The sequence below is a fragment of the Manis javanica genome, chromosome 4 (genome assembly GCF_040802235.1).
Source record: "Manis javanica isolate MJ-LG chromosome 4, MJ_LKY, whole genome shotgun sequence".
Lineage (NCBI taxonomy): Eukaryota > Metazoa > Chordata > Mammalia > Pholidota > Manidae > Manis > Manis javanica.
In genome coordinates, this window is record NC_133159.1 from 176,148,798 (window position 1) to 176,170,473 (window position 21,676).

Sequence of the window (21,676 nt, forward strand, 5' to 3'; positions counted from 1 at the left end):
GTTCCAGCACAGGGGGTTGATGATGTCACAGATAGACCGGCCTCTCTCTGTCCAAGCTCTGCTGCTGATACCCTCATGCCGGAATATGTGAGGTCAGTCCCTGTTGGCCCGGCTCCTTCAAAACTACCAAAGACGTCGCCTGCTGTTCCCCGGCCAGCATGTTCATTTGCACAACTCAAAACCTGAATCCTGGCTCTACCTTCTACTTGATCTGCCTTTCCTGCTCCCAATCCTCTGTTCCTCTTGCATTATCCCTCGTGGGAGCAGTTTAATTCTGCATCAGATTCTCATGGAATCTAGGGAAAGGTTATACTAGAATTCTCCATAAGGAAAAGTTCACGGCTGAAGAAAAGAGTACATTTAGGTAAACATTACTGAGACCTTCATTGGAATGCCAAAAACAGCATCTTTCCTTTTGCATGACTTTGTGGCCATGCTTTGTAAGTGCCCTTAAAGAGAGACACTGAGGGAGGGGTTCTCCCTGCGCCACCCTCCCTTTTCCTTACTCTAGATCAGAGACTCTCAGGTGTGCAGGTAGATGAGAATGACCTGCCAGCGATGTCCAGTTCCCCAGTCCCCTCGAGCAGGGGTCAGCAGACTATGCCAGCCCACAGACAGTCCAGCCCACTGTCTCATTTTGTAAAGCAGGTCTTGCTGGAACACAGCCATGCTCATTTGGTTAGATAGAGTCTGTGGCTGCTTTCACACAGCAGTGGTAGGGCTGAGTAACTGAAACAGAAATCATATAGCCTGCAAAGCTGAAAATACTATCTGGCCCTACAGAAAAAGTGTGCTGACCCCTGCCCTAGAGAAATGTGATTCCTCAGGGTCTCCTGTGTTGCAGTGAGGAAGACGACTTGGAATCGCTGCTCTGAAAAGCTTTGGGCTAGGAAACACATTTAAGTAGAAGCCTTTCTTGACTTAGAACCTTAATGCCCTGCTGTTACCCCCAGAACCATCCACAGCCCATAAGCGGTGGTACCAAGGACTAGCTTCAGTCATCATCAGAATACTAAAGTAGATTAAAAAGGTGTAATGTAAATATAGCACAATGTTTTACATCCCTGAAAACTTCTTAAACAGAAGAGTGAATTACCTAATGATCCATCAGTCCTAAAGGTAGACCTTGCCAACTTGAAGACAAACGCAAGACCCTGTCTTAATAAGAGGGCTTTTAGTTTGACATGGTCAGTACCAAGAATCGCTCAAGACTTTGGGGACTCCCAGTGCTGCCCTGGAACAAATCCAAGCACTGATTACCTAAGGAGGCGCTCGCCAATGCCACAGGAGATGGTGGAGCATGACTTCTGAAGAGACTAAAACAAAGGAGGCTGTTTACAAGGGCAGGACACCATGACCAAAGATTGGAATCTTGCCGGCCTTGCCTGAACACCCTGGCCATGACTCACGTGGTCCATAAGCTGGATTATCCGTGGTGCCACCTATCAGACTTTAGTCCTGAGTGTCATGTCTGAGATACTGAGTTCTCTGGGGAAAGTACATTTTTTTCCTAATACATTAAGATATTTAGCTATTGAAAGTAGTCATATTATCAATGGGGTGTTTTACATTCTATGAGAAACCCTATCTGCTGCCACAGTTCTTAGCAGTCTGCGAGACTATGTTTTCCTACATATATATATAAAACAATAACAATATTATACACAGCAGTAACAGTAGTATAACTCTATTCCCAGACCCAATTCCAGTGTGTGTAAGTATGTGGGACGGGGCCTTCCCACACGTGACACCAAGCAGTTTTCACAAACACCAGCAGGGCATTGGAGAACTACTTATGACGCTACTGCCCAGAGACAGCTCCAGATTCCCCAGGTGAAGGGCTCTGTCCTACAGGACTGCCCTCCGCACCCCCTCTCAGGTACCAGTTGCAAGCCCCAGGCAGTTGCCTGTGCTTCTGACCTACTGGCTACGGATTGGAGGATCCAGTGATGTCCCGCTTAGGTTCAATTCATTTGCTAAGAGTGGCTCACAGAACTTGAAAACAGTTTACTGGTTTAATAAAGGGCACCGTAAAGGATACCAGGTAACAGCCAGGTGAAGAGAGACATAGGGCAAGGTCCAAAATAAAGGAGCTTCCTCCTCGTGGAGGTGTTCTGGTTCCCTGAGCTTAGAAGCTCCAGCAGAAGCAGGGTCCCACCGAGGGCTGCAGAGAGCCACAAGCTCTTCTCAGGTTTGGTGAGGGCTTCATTGCATAGTCATAATTGACTAAATTGTTGGCCATTGGCTGATTCAGCCTCCATCCTGCCCTTGGGTGGGGCCCAAAAATCTCGTTAACATGCTAAACACCCTTTCACATGTAAGACTGCAGTGTTTTCAGAAACTGGATGAAGACCAAATATACCTAGGAAATATATTTTTGGTCATCTGAAACACCGCTCAAGTATTTCTCGTGACTCATAATATCCCCCAGTCCTTTTCTCCTGATTTCCAGATTGTCCTAATTACTCTCAATACCTGCCAACCCCACCCCATCCAGCCCCACTACTCTTCATGAGAAAAACATTTGTAAAAAATAAGAAATATTCCTGTGTTGATCATTTGCCTCTCCTAAGCCTTAACCTGTGAAATGGGTAAATGTGTCCTTGGGCAATTCATCTAATCTACAGTCCATGGTCTGGACTGTAAAGTGGGACAATTATGTCTACTTTGCAGAGATTTGGTGAGAGTTAGGAGTCTTGCATCTGTTAATTCCATCAAGGTCTGACATAGTAGGAATTAAATAATAGCAGCTCCTCTAAAACTTGAGGCATCACACACTATGTTCAGATTCTAAGCTTGAACCAAGCAAGAGCAACACCCTGACAATTCACACTAAAATCCGGCAATGGTTGGGCGTGCCCTTTGTCAAAGTCAGACGCTGTGCTGGGCTCCTTACATGCATCCTCACTGTACCTTTACAACCACCTTGAGACCAGTGCTATTACCATGCTCCTTGTCCAGAATGAGGAGACGGGCTCAAGATTAAGTTGCCTACAAAGCTGTATGGTATTTTTCTCAAGCCCAGGGTGAAGCTGCCATTCAGACCCCCAAAATTTGTCTTCTGGGCCAAAATTCCTTTCAACTGTCATACCCGCTTAGTCTGCAGCTCCAGGCAGGCCAGGCAGCTGTCTTCATCTGCCAACATGGGGGACTAGTCCTGCACGCAGTGTGTTGCTCTTTTCTCCATTTCTCCACGAGGCTTAGCTTTGCCTGCCTGCTCCTCCCCCAGCGGATTCAGTTGCACTGGTGTTGGACTTAAACAACGGCATCTAGAGCATTGTATGTTCCGTGTCACTTCCTTACCTCCCCAGGTTAAGACCTGTTTGTACCATGTACCTCCCCGTAACTCCTCACACAAGGCAAGCCCAGAATATAGTCTTAAATTTAAGTGATCCATGCAGGCAAGCAGCTGTCATGCTAAAGAAAACCATTTGATTTAATTGCTGGTTTATAGCAGCAGTTGAGGCCATATGCACAGGAATGCCACATGTGGCCCCGGCTTGCTGGAACAGCCCAGGAGCTGAGCAAAGTGTGACAATTGTATTTTCCCATATACTCAAGCTCTGGGGTTATGCGTACATTCTGCTCCCCTGTTTTATGGATAACTCATCCTGCCACAGTCGATCTGTTTCTATTCCTGTTTGTTTTTTTAGTAGCTCGTTCACTTACAGGATAAGAACAAACAAACTGAAATGCAGCAGGCTTCTTCCGCCATCTTGCCTGTCCAGGCCTTCTGGGTTCACTGGGGCATTGGGAACAGCACCCCACAGGATGGCCATTGGGCGTCTTCACTGGAAGGTCTCCAGTTCCTCAGAAAGGGGGTTACTTTCTGATAACTCCAACCAGTCAAGTCTTACTGCACTTACTGGAATAATGCCCCACTTTTTGACACTAAAAGAGAAAACATTAAAGGTATGACTTTTTGTAAATCTAAATCCCAAGAGATATACCCTAAATTGTTTAGGGAGTCAGAGAAGATGGCTGGCTGGCTTTCTGAGGAGTTTGCTGGGTTCTGCTCCTAAGTGAAGCTCCATTTCAGGCCTGAAAGAGACCTTGGGTTGAGGCAAGCGTCTCTTTCCCAGAGTACAAGACTGGATGCTAAAGGCCAATAACTCAGATGTATCCTGACAGGGTCCCTGCATCCTGACAATATATTCTCTCGGCGAGTAGAGAGGTCCAAGCCTAGGACAATTTAGAGGCTATCTCATGGGGGGGTGATGAAGCATGTTTTTCTTCCAGATAAACCAGAAAATAGCAGAAGAGAAAACCAATATGCTAGGTTCCCTTCCTTAACTGGCCCCCACATCCTAAGGACATTATATATAAACTCAGCATTGATAGGCAGTAAAATAGAAAATCAAAGATTCAAGTCATACAATTAACTTACAGCTTTTAAACAGTTTTGCCTGGCAGGAGACACATCACAAGACCAGTTGTAACATTAGGTTTACCAGTAGTCCCCTGCTTTCTGTTAACTCACGTCCCAGTAGGGTTTTCTCACCTGTGACAGAGAAGGAGTCCCATATTCTGCAGCTAATCACCCCTCCCTCGCCCCCAGCTCCGCAAGGCCAGTGGCCCAGTGGTCAGCTGTTGTACTCACCCTGTGGCACATGCCCTGCTCTGGCACCCCGAGCCCCAGGCAGTGGGAGACCAGGTGCTTCTGGGGGTGAAGAAGTAGGTGCTCACTCAGGGAAGGGGGTTTTCGAGGCTCCCAGGCAGGAGGAGGTGCTGGACCCCGAGGCCAGCTGAGCTGCAGGTAAAGCCAGGAGGAAACACCTGCAGACATTCCCTCTGTGCAGTATGGCAGCTTTACCAGTGGCAGGGGCTCTGGCCAGGCTTTCAGGCTGAGACCAGGTTTTGAAATGCCTTTACTCAGTTTTAATTGCCGAACGCATGCCTTTTGATGAAAATGAGGAATGGGCTGTGAATGCCCCATAGTCATTGGCTAGTCTTCCCACCCTCTAGCACAGATCCCGCTCAGGGCCAGCAGGGGCCGCCGCCCTCCCCGCCTCCCCCCCGCCCCTCCCCCCCGCCAGAGCTGCCCAGCCTGGTGAGGGGCTGCCCGCTGCGAACTGACTGGAGATTGGCCCACTCATTAACAAGAACTCGGTAGCTGCCCCCACGTCCGCATTCCTGGTCTGTCCTCCGTCATACTTAACTGGCCGTCATCCGGACCAGGGGTCAGCAAACTTTCTCTGTAAGACCAAATAGTAGGTATTCTTAGCTTTGCAGGCCATCTGTTCTCTGTTGCAACTACTCAGCTCTGCCTTCCTAAGCATCAGAACTGCTATAGACGGTATGTAAATGGAGAGCTTGGCCTTGTTGCAATAAAATTATTTATGAGCGCTGGAATTTTCATTTTCACATGTCACAAGTTTTGTTTTCCACAACCTTTTAAAAATCCAATCCTTCCTAGATGCCAGGCTGTACAAAAACAGGTGATGGCCCAGCTTTGGCCTGCAGGCCATAGTTTGCTGACCCCTGATGTAACTTCTCATCAGTGCCTGGTATCAGTAGGCAGGGTATCCATTCCTCTAGGGACCAGGCCCAGCCAATCACCCTGATTCCGAATAACAACTGTGGACCGGTCTTGAGCTGGGCTTCATGTTCTTTCACCAAAACCACACGTTATGCAGCTGAGGAGGACGAAAGCCTCCATCTGAGAGCTGAGATGTCCTACCTGAAGCACAGATTACAGAGTTTGGGAGGTCTGGGAGGACAGCCATGTGTGGGCTACCAACACCACACCATGTCCCCTTCCCAGCTCTGGCACTGGGAGCAGGTCATGTGAGAGCGAGGGCAGCCGGGAATAGTGCAGTGCCAGGGAGTCAAGAGCCCCAAGGAGAGGTGCCACTGGGGGAGACACGTGTGCCCCCTCACTGCCTGCACTCATGTCACTTGGGTTGAATGAAAGATTCATCTTGGGACTGAGGGAAGTGCAGAAAGAAAGACACAGTTACAGCCTGGCTGTGCCCCTCTGTCACCTGCTCAGAAACCAGTCTGCCACAGGTTTCCTGGGTGAGAGCCCCACAGGGAAGGAGCCGGTGCCCTGGCCAGGAGTGGGAGAACTGCAGAGGACTGGGGGTGGGGTGGGTGTCCAACGTTTCTACTCTTATTTCTAGAGCAGGCAGTGAAAAGCTATATGCTCACCCCCAGCATGGATAAACATTAACAGCATGGGTTAAGTCTGGTGCAGCCAACGGCGCTGAGGAAGGGTGGCTACAGGGCGACCAGCAAGGAAAACATGGCAGGTGGGTGCTTGCCCGACGCTTCATCTCCCACACTGGGCCAGTGAAGGTACAGAAAGATCTAGGTCCAGAAGGCAGAGTGTGGGCCCAGCACTTGATGGGAGTTGTTCATCCAGGGATCATACTCACCGTGCAAATTGGCATTTGGGTCCCTCAGGGCAGAAGCCAGCTAAGTAGTTAATAATACACATTATCCTACAGACATGGCGATATTTGCACAGGGGACCTATGGGTCAGAAGGATCTGCACGTAATGGGGGTGTGAATCTTCCTGTCCTCTTCAGCCTACCCCAAGCACCTACTCCCTGGCCACATGACTGAGATGGGAAGACACCTTGGAACATATCGGTGCAGGTGTCAGCTGGCCAGGCCTGAAATGACAGGGCTGGAAATGTTCCTAACGCTGTCCGCAGGATTCATAAGGATGTGGACCAAGCCTTTTACTTATTTAGCTATAGGAGTTGCTGTGGAAAAGCCAACCCCAAACTTTAATCTTCCTTCAGTACTCCTCCCCTCTAGTCTCCCCAAAACCAACACTGCCAAGAACTCAATGAGATCAATATAGCTGACACCACAGGAAAGGACGCAGGTGCTCGGAGCACAGGGACTCTGATGGGGAACACTGCCTGCTGACTGCTGGCCGTAAATGTGGTAAGTGGGACATGCTTCATTGACATCAGGATACCCCCGGATGGGTGAAAGAAATAGAGAAGAGAAGGCAGGTGGACCGAGTGTCTCCTGTGGGCCAGACCCTGTGCCAGGGGTTCCCCATGTCTGACTGGCTCAATGACCCTGCGAGGGAGTGTTTCCCCTGTTCAGTTCAGTTGTTTGAGGTCACACAGCTGATACATTCTGCAGTCACTGGGGACTTGAACCCAGTGTAAGCTGGCTCCAAGAATCCAGCCGTGCACCACACCAGGCTACATGTCTTGGCAGCACAGGGGGGCTTTTTCCACTGGAGCCAGCCTAGGGAGAACCTGGAACAGCCTTTTTTCTGTTGGGATTTCCACCGAGGGGCATGTGCTATGGGGCCTCATCAGGAATATGCACCCTCCCTGCCTGGAGAACCACACCCAGATCCCCGCATCCCCTGCTTCTCCCATTCTCTCAGGGCCTCACCAGCCTTGCAGAAACCTTGGTCATACCAAGGACTGTCCCGGGTCTTGAAGGCTGGCATCCCATGGAGAAAGGGACATCCCTGTTGTTGCAATCACCTGAAAATCCCAACGTTCTTCTTTATAAACTGGCTTGTCTTTGTCACTTCTGCCGCCCCCAAGCTCAGCTGACCTTGTCTGTTGCCCATAAGCCACTTGCTTGCCTTCTGGTCCTCAGCAGCTTCTCGACCACAGGGTATTTCTAATCCTTACAATCTAAGAAGGGTGGATCCCAATAATATTTGCTAAGCAGGGCGTGAATACACACATCCTGAAGAGTAGGGGCAGAGCCAGATACCCAGAAGGAGGCACTGGCACTGAAGGTATTCAGAGGCCACGGAGAGGAAAGAGAGACGAGGAGGGAGACCCCGAGCTGGCAGCTGAAGACCCAAGAAGACATAAGCCTCTAAATGGAGGTGCTGCCCTGCAGGTGATGAAAGCCTTCCCTGCCTCCCCCAGCGAACCTGCACGGCGTGCAGAGCAGAACAGTGCAGTTCTTGGTGGATGAGATGCCAAGACGGCAGAGTATGGCTTCCACACTGGCACTGGGATGAAGCTAGATGCTGCACAGAGGGATGCCTGTAGTTTTTCACTAAGCCTGTGCTGTAATCTGTGCATGGATTCTGCCAAGACGCGGGTCTCCTACAAGGAGGCAGTCCTTTTGCATAGACGAGTCGAGAGTTCTAAGAAACCCCCCCTTAGATTTCTTTTAGGAGGACACAGGCTCTGAAGAATTCATGGGGGAAGATTCAGCCCATTTTTCAGCTCATTCAGGTAGAGAATTGATGAGTGTTTCTAGCCTCATCCTCCTTAGAAGTCTTCAACCCAGTCCTTTCAGAGCCAAAGGAACTTTACAGTGTTTACACCACTGGTTTTCAAACTGCTCCAAAGGGATCTATTTTATACGTAAAACGGGCTTCTGCAAAGCAAGGTTTCACCTGAAGAAGAGCCTCCTGACCTCGAAGAGTTTTAAGCCACCGTTTCTTCCCAGCCTTCTCATTCCACGAATGAGGACAGCAGTGCTCAGAGGGCAAAATATCACATCCATGTTCTCCTGCTTCCTCGCACCCATGGGGGGTTTACTGGCCCATCGTCCGCGCAGCACCTGATAGAGTGGATAGAGTGCTGGCTCTGGACGTGAGCCTTCTTAGGAATGGAGGTAGCATCCCCCACTAGGGCTAGTGGGACATCTGATAGATGGAGACAATGGGAAGCCATCAGTGCAATGGGGCCTTTCTGCCCTGGCCTGGCGGACGTCGCTGCCTTTCCTCTTGCAACCAGCAGGGGGCGCCCATACCTCACCCTCCAGTCGGCTGACAGTGGGCTTCCTATCCCTTCACCTGCCCTTTCCCCTTCCAATACTTGGCCAATAAAACTCTTGAAAACGTAACGATTTACTTCTAGTAAGAATGATACTTGCCTTTACATTAGAGATATTCACTTACTCCAAGAGTGAAAAAAATATAGGTTATGTATTGTGATCATTGATCTACATGCCTGCCCCTCACCATGGCAGTTACTTGCGGGCAGAAGGGAATCTGGGCCTATTCCTGTATCTGTGCCCAGCATAGTACCTGATTCCCAAGGGAAAACCAACCGAGGCTTCTTGAAGGAATAAATAAGCAGCATTCTAAAACAAAAGAGGTTTAAGCGACGACAGAGGGGAGCTGAACTACATGTAACTTTGTCCTTTCAAGGGACACACATGGGCAGCCCCTGACGCTGAGGAGCAGGCAGGAAACAGAACATGGCCTGGGAGGAGCTCCTGCTGACCTATGGGGCTGCTTTGCCTTCTTCCGCATCCCCAGGACCTTCCCTGCCACCGCCCCCGTTGGCATTAATAAGTGCCCCCGAGCTGTCCCTGGTGTCAGAGGTGTCCCTGGAGCTGGTCACAGGATGAAGTCATCCCTAAGGTTCCTTCCAGCTCCAAAAAGCACAGAGCTGTAGAATTTCATTTAGAAAGGTCAGATCTGAAACCCACCCACAGGTTCCCTTCTTAAATGAGGTAGGAAGTGGCTGTGGCTTTCCTCCATGTACCCCTTCAATGTCAAAAGGATTTGGGGCCAGAGGGAGGGAAGATTAGTCCAGACCTTACCACCAAGGTCCTGTTAGAGGCCATCCTGCTGGACCACGTGATTGTGTTTACAGTTACCTTTTATTGCCAGTACAGATGCTAGTTTCCCATTTATGGAAGCACTGGGAAGTTTTCTTCTCAAATAAGAGTGAAAAAATAGCAAGACAGCTGAAAGAGTAGATGATGGTAAAGCCAATGGTGCAGGTGCTCTGAGGGTGTGGCAAGCAGTGGGAAAGTGGCTTCAAATGCCTGCTGTTTGGGAAACACGGTCCTGGACTCAGCCCAGCACTGAGGGATGGCCCATTAGAGGCTCATCTCCAGCCAGTCCGGGTGTGTGATTAGCCAGGACTCTTGGAGAGGGAAACAATTCAGCCTTTGCTGCCAGCCCCCCGACCCTTGGGGGAAAGGGGTGTGAGCCTGACCTGGTGGGGCATTTATAAAGAATTTATAAAGATCCACTTTTTCTAAGGGGTTGCAGAGGTAGGCATCTGAGGCTCCGACAGGCCTGTTCTGCCTCCTGGACATGTGTGGTGTACTTTGAGAGACCCCCCAAACCTTCTTCCTGTCTCACCGTCCCCACTGCCACCATCCAGGACCAGGGACCAGAGCCGGGAGAGGGCATTACGGAACTTGGAGAAGCAGCAGCAGTCAGGCATCCTGGTGACATCATACTGGTGCAGGACCTTGCACTCGTGCCCCTTCTTACACAGTCCCCGGAGCCAGTGCTTACACGCCACCTTCTTCTCCCCTCGGTCGTGCCTGAACGGGCAGAGCTTCCCTGTGGACACCAGAGCACCCAGCTGGGAGGCCCCCACTCACCCACAGCCTGGGTGCAGCTTGCCACTGGAAGGGCCTTCCCAGGAGGGTGCTGGGGCTCAGACCTCAGCTGCCCTGCCTTCTTTCCCCTACCTGGACCCTAGTGGAGGCCAGAATTGGGGGCCAGAGGTAATACAGACATGCTGTTGTCTTGGATGGTTGGTCTACTACCACAGCTTTGCCAAACTTTCCTCTCTGTGAAGCCTGCCCTTGCCCTTCTCAGCCCCCAGGAAGCCCTCAGGAAGCCCCCAGGAGGGCAGGACAGCTCCCACTACACCTTACAACACCCCATCCTCCAGGCTTACCATGGGGCTCCCACCAGAAAGCAGACAGCACAGCCGTGGTTTCCAGCCCTGGGCCCGACCCCACTCCCTCCCTGGCTCATAGAAAGTGCTTATTCAGGGCCTGTTGAATTCATGTCTTAAAAAAAAAAAAGACCTATGCCTCCTGATTCTGGAGTCATAGTGTGGTGACACAGAGCCAACTTTGTAAGGATTTAGAAGGAAATGGAAATATTCTATTTACTCTGTCTTCATGAATGTGGTGTTGCCACCAGCAGGAAGCACACTTCAGTTCCTGATTCCAGCAGGAGCGGCCTCATGTTCTGCCAGTCTTCGGCAGGATTTGAGGGGCTGGGTGTTCCCTGTGAATAGCCCTGTGCCCACCTCAGCTGTTGACTTATTAGCTGTGACCTTCCACAAGAACAGTTTTAGTTCTTTGCAAGGTGTCTAGAGGAGGGACAGGCGGAGCTGAGGACCCTGGGCCCTGGAGACAGACTTAGTCCTGGCTTCACAAAGCCTTCGGTGGCCAGCGGTCAGTTCCCTTCTCACTGCCTCGTCCAGGGCCCAGCCCAGAGACAGGGGAGGCTGGTGGCAAAGGGCTCCAGGGCCTCCCTGCCTGGGCCCCTCCTGGCCTCCTCGCTGCCCAAGACCTGAATCACTTGGATCCGAAAAGTCAGTCCTAAACTCCTTCACACTAGCAGGGTTTTTTAACCTGGATCTATAGGGGCACTGGGAACCCCCAAATTAGAGGCAAGACTCTTTGGCAACTGTGCATTTCTTAGGAAGAACCTGTGAGTCATTCTTGAACAAGAAGAAAAGTCGAGAACCCCTGTGTTTGAGTCAGGCTGCCCAGAACAGCGAGCTGCATTTGGTGAGAGGGGCTTAGAAGAAGGTATTGCTGGATGCAAGTCAGGGCAGGAGAGAAATAGGGGTGCTTGTTGATAGCATTCCAGAGACTGTAGCCAGAGCTACCTTAGGACAGAAGGAACAGATGGAACAGCTGACCAGGTCCCACCCAGATCCAGAGGACAAGGGTAGAGAGAAGGGGCCACTTTCCTGGCTGGGAAGAAAACAGGAGAAAATAAAGAACTAGGGGCCTCCCAGGAACACACAGGCTGAAGCCCGCAAACACTCCCACCCCCAGCAGGAGGAAAGAAGGCAGTGCCCCCTTCAGGCCTGGCTGTCCTCTTCAGCGCTACAAAGGCAGGGGAATCCTGAGGTGGGAGGAGCAGGCTCCTTGGTGGAGCCATCCACGTGCCCTTTGCCTACTTATAAGATTAAAATTCTGTGCCATCCAGCCTCCCCTCCCCAGGTGCCGGTCTGACACCCTATTCTTGGCCAAGCTGAACCCAGTATAGCCAGACAGCCTCTGCCTACCCCAGACCCACCTTTCCCACAGTCCTTTAGTGAAGAAGTTGCACACAGCTGAGCCCAACTCTGGAAGGGGAAGAAAGAGAGAAGGTAGCTTCCCCAGACTCTGCCACAGCCCAGGGGCCTTCACCCCCATCAGCAAGGCGCCCCTGAGCCCTGTTGTTTGGACGCTGGCCTCTGGAACCAGTCTCTAGACCTCAAGACCTCAACACATAAGCCACCCCAATTCTGAAACGGGTTGAGTGGGGGGGCGAGGGGCCCAAGGCCAGCCTGGGAGCTGGGAGGCCCGTGTGGTTTTTCCTGGCTTCTTGTGATTCACCTTCTCTCCTTGTGTCTCTACTTTTCCCCATCTGGAAAATGGACTGCCCAGAAGCCAGGCCCATTTCCTAGAGCTCTGGAGAGGGTGTGAGAGGGGAGGCCTGAGCCCCTGGGAAGAGAGGGACTAAGCTGGGAATCCCAGGCCCAGCCCCCAGCTCTGCCTCCCTGGTGAGCAGCAGAAGGAAGGGCTGCCCCTTCAGGGAGCTGAGCAGAGAGGCCTGTGGGAAAGGCTGCAGGGTTGGGAGGGATGGGGCAGGGTCCCCAAGAGGCACCCCGTCCTCACTCACTGTCCATGCCCTGGAACGGCAGGAAGCCGGTGCCCTTTTGCATCTCCACATCCTTCTCAAAGGTGAACGTGAACCTTCCAGCACAGCAATACCTCTTGCCTCTTCCGCCTCCTGCTGGGACTGCTAATACCCGCCCAAGCCCCTGCAGGTGGACCCTATATAGTTCATCGGATGCCCTTAAGGGGCCAGGGGCCAGTGGTGCCCCCTATACCTTGGGTGCCAGAGAGCAGGTGACAGCGGGCTAGTGTCTAGGCACAGCTGCACTGGAGTGGGCCCAGCTGTCCCACACCTCCCACCTGACACAGGTGCAGATGCCCCGGGGATCATGCTTCCTCTGCTGGGGTGGCATTAGCAAAGCCCCGCAGGCTGCTTATCTCTGCATGTTCCCAAACACACACACCACATAGGCACAGACATTACCAAACCTGTCTCATACTTTCTGCGTGAAGACACAGCCACGGATTAGCTCTAAGAGTTACACGCAACAGCCACAGAGAGGCTGCTCTGATTTGCAGGGCCTTGGAGGCCAGAGTGGGTGGGGGCAGGGCAGGGGTGCAGAGGGAGAGAGACCTCTCGCCTCCCCCCTTCCTTCCTGTCAAGCCCCAGCCAACCCCTCTGTCTGGAACTCCTGACATCCCTTTTCTGGCCTGAGTGACAAGCCCCGAGTGAGCTCTTCATGGGAGAGAGGGGAGAAGGATGGAAGTCCAGAGGAATCGGAAACAGTTGGATGAATAGCGCTTTGTTTCCCAAGCACTCAATCGCTAGCTTGGCTGGGGGTGGGACCAGCCAACAGTGAGGCCTCCCCGCCAGGATTCCGCAGAGCCACCCCAGCGCCTCCCACCCCTGAGAAAGTGCTTTGCAAGCAAAATCTCTATGCAAATGTTGTTTTATTATTATTACACCACCCTTGCCCCCAGGGCTGGGGACAGTGACAGTGCAATCAAAGCATTTTGGGGCTCTAACAGGGGCGGGCTCCGCCTCCCCACGCTCTGGCCCCAAACTGGTCCTCCCTCTTACGGGAGCTGATATTTTCAGAGTTGCCCTGGCATAGATGCCCACGGGACCCAAACGCCCTCCCTCCTGGACTGAGCACACGGAGAGGCGGGCAGCACCCTGCAGGCTGCGGCTGGCCAACAAGAATGAGCCTGCTGGCTTTTGTTTCCCCATAGCTGTCACTCCTCGATTTGTTGTTCTTTTGAACTCTGGCTCAGAAAAGAAAATAGCTGGAGAGAGAGACACCTGGAGCCGAGGTGGGGCTGCGAGGAGCAGGGAAGGGACCCAGGGTCTCCAGAAGCTTGGGCCTCCCGGCAGCTACATTCCCAGGAAGGCAGACGGCCAAGCTCAGAACTGTGGGAGGGGCAGCAGAGAGGCCCCTGTGGTGACACCCTTTGCTCCTCTGGCCTCGATTGTGTGCATTGATTAGCGGTCCCAAGAAAACATTCATCTGTCAACACTGGCTCATTGAAAGCTCACACCAACCTGGCAGGGCAGACAGGCAGATGAGGAACTCCAGGCCCAGCAAGGGCAAGGGCCCTGGAGGTATCACTGGAAGTGCTTCCTGGCACTCTGGTGGCCGGAAAGAGCCCATCCAGGAGGGCTGAGCATGAAAGAGGGCCCAACCGAGACCCCCCTCCCCAGCCACCCCTGGGCTCCCTTCCTCTTCCGGTCAAGGGCCCACCTCTGTGCACCTGGTGTGTCAGGGAGCATGCACAGAGGAATTCCTGATAGGTCATCATTACTCTGGCATAAGGACACCTGACATTCATGGCTTTTGTTTGTCCAAAATACCTTCTGTGGTAGGTGGAATTGTCTCCCCTAAAAACATAGTCCAAGGCCTAACTCCTGGGGCCTGTGACTGTGACCTTACTTGGACCTGGGTCTTTGCAGATGTAATTAAGTTAAGGATCTCAAGATGAGATCATCCTGGAATGAGGCTGAGTCCTAAACTCAGTGACTGGTGTCTTCAAGAGAGGGAGGAGATGGAGACTCCAGACACATGGTACAGAGAAGACCCAGAGGAGGAGGCTTGTGAAGGAAGGACTGGAGTCACACAGCTACCACGGGACACCAAGCATGGCCAGCCACCTCCAGGAGCCAGGAGCAGGGCCCGGGACAGATCCCGCCTCAGAGGCCCCCTAAGAAACCAGCCTGCCAACTCCCGGATCTGGGACCTCCGGCACCCCGATCTGTTTCCTTGAGCTACCACCTCTGTGGGAACCTGTTAGGCACTCCTAGGAAACCAGTACATCCTCCCACTTGGAAATTTAGTTTGGGAAGACCTCATCCCTCTTGCAGATGAGCAAATACAAACAGAAAAGAAAAGCTGGGTAACTGCTAAGTTCCCACAGCTAATTCATGTCAGCCAGGATCGGGTCTGGGTCTCTCACCTGGTGGACCTTCCCACCCTTCTTTGCTTCACTCAGACCAGGGGCAGCTGCCCATGCACCCCACCTCCCCCGCCCACCACCCATTTATACTACTACCTCATGGCAACTCTAGTGGACCAGCAACCAGTTGTGCAAAGACAAAAATCGAGCCCCAGGCCAGAGAAGCCCTCCGACTGGAGAGGGGCCCAGGCTGGGAGCCGGGCGGCCCAACTCTGGGATGTCCCTGCTGGAACTGCACAGGCTGCGCTTCTGCACCCTGGAGCTTATCCTCAGTGCTTATCTTTTCATTTATTAATTAATTCATGGCTGCAAAGTGGACATGCAAATCGCTGTACAAACAGTGGTGTTAATTTTTAATCACCATCATTATGAGGTGCTCATTGAACTCAGCTGCAGATTTGCTGAATCCTCATCATCCTGCCTGTCTCCCTCTATAGATGCATTGCTCTGAAAAGCAGGGCGTGTAGGGAGCTCTAGAATTCTCTGGCTGCTGGGAGCTGGGGGAAGTCTCCATGTCGGTCCCCTGCGCCCTAGATTAATCTCAGCCAGCACTTCTCTGGGCAGAGTGCGGCCACACCATCCTCCCTGGTGTCTGTGCATCTGCCTTAACTCCCCACCCTGCGATCTGAGATCATGGGAAGGGTGCAGATCATGGCATCAGACAGGCCAGCGTTCAAATCCTGACTTTGCCAGTCCCCAGCCTGTGATCCAGGACCAGTCATTTAATCACTTCTCTGATTCCCACAGAGGTTCCCACAGAGGTGGTAGCTCAAGGAAACAGATCGGGGTGCCAGAGGTCCCAGATCCGGGAGTTGGCAGGCTAGTTTCTTAGGGGGCCTCTGAGGCGGGATCTGTCCCGGGCCCTGCTCCTGGCTCCTGGAGGTGGCTGGCCATGCTTGGTGTCCCGTGGTAGCTGTGTGACTCCAGTCCTCCCTTCACAGACTCTGCATCGGTAAAATGGCCCCACAGAGTGATCTCTTCGGGGGTCTGAGGATAGTGAGAAATACCTGTGGATGCCCGAGCCAGGGAGTAGTTTCATTAGAGTTCTCTCTGCGGGAGGTATATGTCATAAGCCACAAGGAGTGATGTGGCCTGGTGCTCAAGGCCCCAGGTCCGTGGAGCCACACCTTCTTCAAGTTTATTATTGTTCCTAAGGGCCCCTGCTAAAAGGTGCTGTGGAGGACGGGAGGTCCTTGCTGTTCAGGTGCTGCCCAAAGGGCTGGAACTGGCAGCTGGATAGCCAAGGGGTTGAGAAGGGGTGGAGGTCAGAGAAGCCGCAGCGACCCGCAATGCTGCCTGTCAGTCCAAGGACAATAAGCCAGTGTGCCCTGCCCTCTCCATGGCTCTTTGTGTCCAAGAGCTGCCACTTGCTGGGCACAGCTGTTGGCCTTCCAATAGCCACTTGAAGTACAGGGCCAGGAAGTCCAGCAGCCAGGATTGTCCTGCTCTGTCTGTGCCCAGGAGCTTGGTCACTGGGAGGCCAGTGGTCCTAGGAACTCTACTCTGGGAAGGGCTTCTGTCTCCCCTGGTGCTTGGGCAGAGTGACAGGACTAATGACCCATACTGTTCATCAAGGCCTCCCTCGGTCCTGGCTGCAACTGGTCAAGTTGTTTCTTTTCACAGATAAAGAAGTCAAGGCCCAGAGGGCTGAAGTGACTCCCTAAGCTTGCACAGCCAGTACATGTCAGAATAGAAGCCAGGATCCCAGCCTTTGTTACCAGTTACTAGGACTTAATCAGATGAGGTTCACTGTATACACTGTATACTGATTCCCACAAAACCCTGGACAGAGAGCCATTACTATTTCTCTTCCACAGTCAAGAAAACTAAGGCTCAAAGCTTAGATGAGTTCCCCCAAAGACCACCGACTGAGTGTGCATGATCCCAAAGCTAAGCTCCGTGCAGCGCACCAGGTTGCAGTGCAGGAAGGGCCCTTCTCAGGGCCAGAGACCCCAAGGCCTCCAAGGCCAAGAGCGTAGCTGGGCCTCTGAGTGAGCACGTGGGTGGTACTCTTAGTCTGAGGGTCAAGAAAGCAGGACATTTTGGGCTCAGGGACTCAGCCCTGGCCCAGGGGTGTCCCAATAGCTTCTCTCCACATTGTCACCATGTGTCTTAGTCTATATGAGTTACCCCTCCCTCTCCTCTGCTTCTGTGCCCAGAGCCCGTCTAGGCTAAGCAAAGCCTGCCCAAGCCTTCTGGGCTCAGAGGGACTCCTCCAGAGGACCCAGAAACTGTGCCTTTCAAAAAATGAGCCCTTTCACCAGAAGCTCTGGGGATGCCACAGGTCCAGACTGCCAGAAAAAATGAGTGGGTAGAAGGGGCATGATAGGGCTGGCTCAGGTTACACGCTGGGGCCTTCCGGCTTCCCCAGTCTGGCTTCTGCCCCCACCTCTGGCCTCTAGGGAGCTGCTCATTCATTCTTTCACTCACTCAAAAGTATTTTTGAACTTCTATTCCTTCTGGAGAATACAGGAAAAATGAGACACAGCAGCTGCCATTACTCTGGTAGGCAGGATAATGGCCCACCCAAGACACCGTGCCCTAATCTCTGAAACCTGCGAGTGTGTCACCTCACGTGGCAAAAAGGACTTTGAAGATGGGATCAAGTATCTTGAGATGGGGTGTTTCTCCTGGATTTTCGGGATGGGCCCCATGTAATCACAAGGAACCTCATCAGAGGGAGGCAAGAGGGTCAGAAAGAAAGAGAGACTAGAAGATGCTACCCTGCTGGCCTTGCAGGGGTGGAGGGTGGAGCCACGCGCTGACTGCAGTGGCCTCTAGAAGCTGGGAGGGGCGAGGAGACAGATTCTCCCCCGGAGGCTCCAGAAGGAACGCAGACCTGACAACACCTTACTTGTAGCTCAGTGAAAGCTCTTTCTGCTTTCTGACCTCCAGACCTGTATGATAATAAATCTGTGTTGTTTAAGCTAGAAGTTTGTAGTAATTTCGTACAGCAACCATAGAGAAACGGAGACAGAGGGAAAGTCATCGGTAAACAGGTGGTTGAAGCCTACAATGTGGGGACCTGAGGCACATGAAGAGCTATGACAAGACCACTTAGCACTCCCTTGGGTAGCAAGGAGGGGTTTCTGGGAGGATGTGAAACAAAGTGGTCAACAGGGTGAGTGTTGTTAAGGCAGGTGGGGCAATATTCCCAGCAGGAGCTGGACAGAGCATTTGGGGAGTCACTTCCGGCTCTGTAGGGCTGGATCTGGCAAGTTGGGCGATGAGAGAGACCCAAGGGGCTGGGAGCATTGCTTGGGAAGGGCCTTGAGCCTGAGGCCCTGGGAGTCAAGGAGGAGCCTTACACCTCGGGGCAGGGGCTACCCTTTATAAAATGATCTGCATTTCATAAAGACCCTCCTGGCTGCAAAGTCCTGGGGCCTCTTTCCAAAGACGGCCAGGAAGAAGGACTTCCAGCTGCCCAGTGCCGGAATCCAGCAGTCCCGGGAAAGGGGAGCCTCTTCCCCTTGGTCTAAATGCAGTCTGTACTTTGCAAAATAGAAAGGTGTGCAGGTCAAGAGAAACCGTAGCTATTATCAAAGTTCTACCAGCTATTCCCACATCCCAGTGGAAGCTCTTGTGTACCTGCTGGGATGCATGAGCCCCTCGCCCCCACTTGGAGGAGGGAGAGGATGGTTTAGGATGGTTTCTGTGGAACACAGAGCTGCCAGCTGGCCTCGGGCACCATGATGGATTAACTCCCACCCATGGTCTGGTGCACTCACTTTGATGGATTGGGGACCAAGGTCACAAGTTCGATCTGCCTTTGGGTCAATTGAGTCTGGAAGAAAACCTCCGTTTTCATCGCCACCGGCTGCCCTCCAGTCTGTTATCTCTAAATGATCATTGGGTCACAAGGCAGACAGAGCACAGATGGAAAATCCCTCCAGGCCCCAGCTACTGAAAGGGGGTCAGTTGTGCCCACTGTGTGTACAAAGCCCAGTGGCTGTGGGTGGCAGGAACAGGCACGCCAAGGGCAGCCCCTCCTGGCGCCCAGCCTAGATAAGCCCCGAGTCTGGTGTGGGGGCCGGGAGGAACACCCGGCAGGGCCCAGTGGGAGAAGCTCACCTGCCCTGCCCTTCCCCCCAGTTGGGTGCTCACCAGAACCAGCAAGCTGCCCTTGTCTCACTTCTTGGCCTGGCTTTGATTCCATCTTGGGGCCGTGGCCCAGCTCCTCAGTGCGGCTCCAGACATGCCGGGAGTTGCCCACTGGCCCAGCTGGCTCAGGCTTCCAAAACAGAATACCGCAGGCCAGGGACTTAAACAGCAGACGTCATTTCTCATGGCTCTGGAGGCTGGAAGTCCAAGGTCAAGGTGCCAGCAGAACGGGCTGGTGGTGAGACCTGCTTCTCGGCTTGCAGATGGCCGCTTTCTCAGTGTGTCCTCACACGGGGGACAGCGGGCTCTGGTCTCTTTCATAGGAACCCCACTCCCACCATGGTCCCACCCTTGCCTAAACTGAATCACCTCCCAGAGGCCCCAGCTCCTAATCCCATCCCACTGGGGATTAGAGCTTCAGAGTATGAGTTTAGCGGGGGAACCCATAGCCCCCAACTCACAGACAGCTGCCTTCTCATCGTTTCTACTTCTGGTGGCTTCCCTGTGTCTGAGACGGAACCCCAACTGCCCTGAAATTCATGCCACCTGCAGTCGTCCCCCGTCAGGATCATCTCCAGCACCCATATGCTCAGGCCAGGCCAGAGCCAGCTGTGGCCTTGATTCCCCAAACGTGCCGCTCTCCCCGTGGTGGATGGGCAGAGCTCTTTCTATAGTGACCCAGTCAGTAACAGCTCATTGCTAATGGATGTGGGAGCATCAGCCTAGCAGTAAGGCAATTACACCATCAGATAGTTTAGGGTCAGGTGAGGATCCTGGCCGTAGCCACTTCTATTTTTCCCACACTCACGTGTCATAAAATGCAATTTGAACAGTTTTTATGGAGGAAGGGGCCCAAGAACATCAGAATGCTCTGTCTGTGTCCTCTCATCACCCCCTGCCCCCAATCACCCCCTGCTGAGCCCTAGGGAAGTCACACAGGGGGGCAGGGGCCCTGCCCTCCAGGGCTGGGGGCAGGGCCAGGTGGGGAAAACAATAGATCATCAACCAGCAAGAAAGTGGAAACACTGTCCACAGGTGTGTAGGGCTTTGGAGGAAACAGACGTTCAATAAACATCAGATGAAACGATGACTCTGGGCTGTGGGTTTCTGTTTTCAGAGACTATAACCTCAAACCCTCTGTGGTCAGCTCATTTGACTTGGTGGAGACCAGGGAGGAACTTTGGTTGCAAGAAATGATACTGATGCGGCGTGTTCCAAGTCAGCGGTGAGACGACATGGCCCATGCACTACCTGAGATGTGCAGAGGGCGGCCCACGGCCGGCCACCTTCCCAGTGTCCTCCATCTGACTGCAGAAGAAATTAGAAAGCTGCCTCTGTGTGGCTACTTCTCAAAGAAGACCTCCATAGTAACATGTTATACTGTACCAATTTTCCCAATAAAGTAGGTAATTTAAGATGCAAGGATATACATTTTTCCCCGTGGGACTCCATAAGCCTTTTTTCAATTTGAATAAAAAAACATATGATCTGAAGACATTTTTGTCTTAAATTGGCCCTTATGGAAAAAACAAAAGCAGAGAACAGGTGCCTCACTCCTCCTGTAGGAGCAGTAGTTCGCAGCCCGTGAGGGGACGTTTGGCAACATATGGGAACATTCTGGATTGGCATAACTGGTTGGGGGATGCTTCCACCATGCAATGGGTAGCAGCTCAACATTCCACAGTGCCCAGGGCAGTTCCCTATTGTAGCATGAGCAGGCCTCAGACACCCATAGTGCTGAGGTTGAGAATCCTGCTCTAGAAGATTCTAAATTGTATGTCTTAGATGAATGAGTTGCATCACTTAGGTCTGGCCCTCCAAAGACCTGGTTTTATCAAGCCCTTGATTTAAACTAGGCAGAAAAGCAACCAGATTTTTTCACAAGGGCGTCGTGACTGTATCTGTTAAAAGAATGTTGTTGAAGATGTTGCCTGAGACCCCAGCCCTGGCTCCCTCAAAGGTCTCATACAAGAATTCCTCCCACACTTCAGTGTCAGAAAAAGCTGAGTTGTTCCTGGGATCATTTTAACCTTGCAGACTTGGTGAGTCTCTTAACAGGTAGATTTCTCTTTTTGCTTTGACTGGTAGGAAGCCCAAGTCCAATTTGCAGCCCACCTTTGAGAACTGGAGGCCTGCCCGGAGAACAGTGTGTCCCACCCTCTCAGTTCATTGTACTGTTTGTTCCAGTCTTGTTTTCTCTCTGATCTATTGTTATGCTCTTGTATTTCACATGTTTTTGTAAGCTGCCTCTAATCCATTTTGAAACAAAGCAGGGCATAAAAATAAAACAAAATTCAGCAAGTTCTGTGGCCCTGAGGGGTATTTCTTTTTATTGCGCCAAGTGTCATTTCAGGGTTGGAATCCTACCGGGGAAGGCAGCTATCCTCGACCCCTCCTGGGACTCTCCCTCTGGGAGAACAGCAGCTCGTGTGAGAGCAACAGGTTTCAAAGGCGAAGCCACCAACATCCGTCTGCCTGCGAATACCTCTTCCTTCTCCAAAACGCTTTTTTTCAGTCTCCCATCTGGCTGTTGGCAGGAAGCCCTTGGGCCTAGGGGAGACTGCAAAGGGGGAAATGGAGAGACCAGCTCTCCTGGCTTCATCTGAACTTTCCTTTCTCACATTTTAAGCCAGCGCCTCC

At 52.3% G+C, this 21,676-nt stretch overlaps 1 protein-coding gene across 1 annotated transcript; it reads right to left on the bottom strand.

Annotated features, from left to right (window-relative positions):
• Window positions 1-1,231: 1,231 nt before the first annotated feature.
• On the bottom strand, window positions 1,232-12,897 carry CPSF4L (cleavage and polyadenylation specific factor 4 like). Its single transcript, XM_073232905.1, is given in 7 exon segments — window positions 1,232-6,474; window positions 7,367-7,444; window positions 7,447-7,461; window positions 10,101-10,253; window positions 11,950-12,009; window positions 12,549-12,753; window positions 12,838-12,897. Coding segments are annotated over 7 exon segments (672 nt in total). The 3' UTR covers window positions 1,232-6,373.
• Between the last annotated feature and the right edge of the window lie 8,779 nt (window positions 12,898-21,676).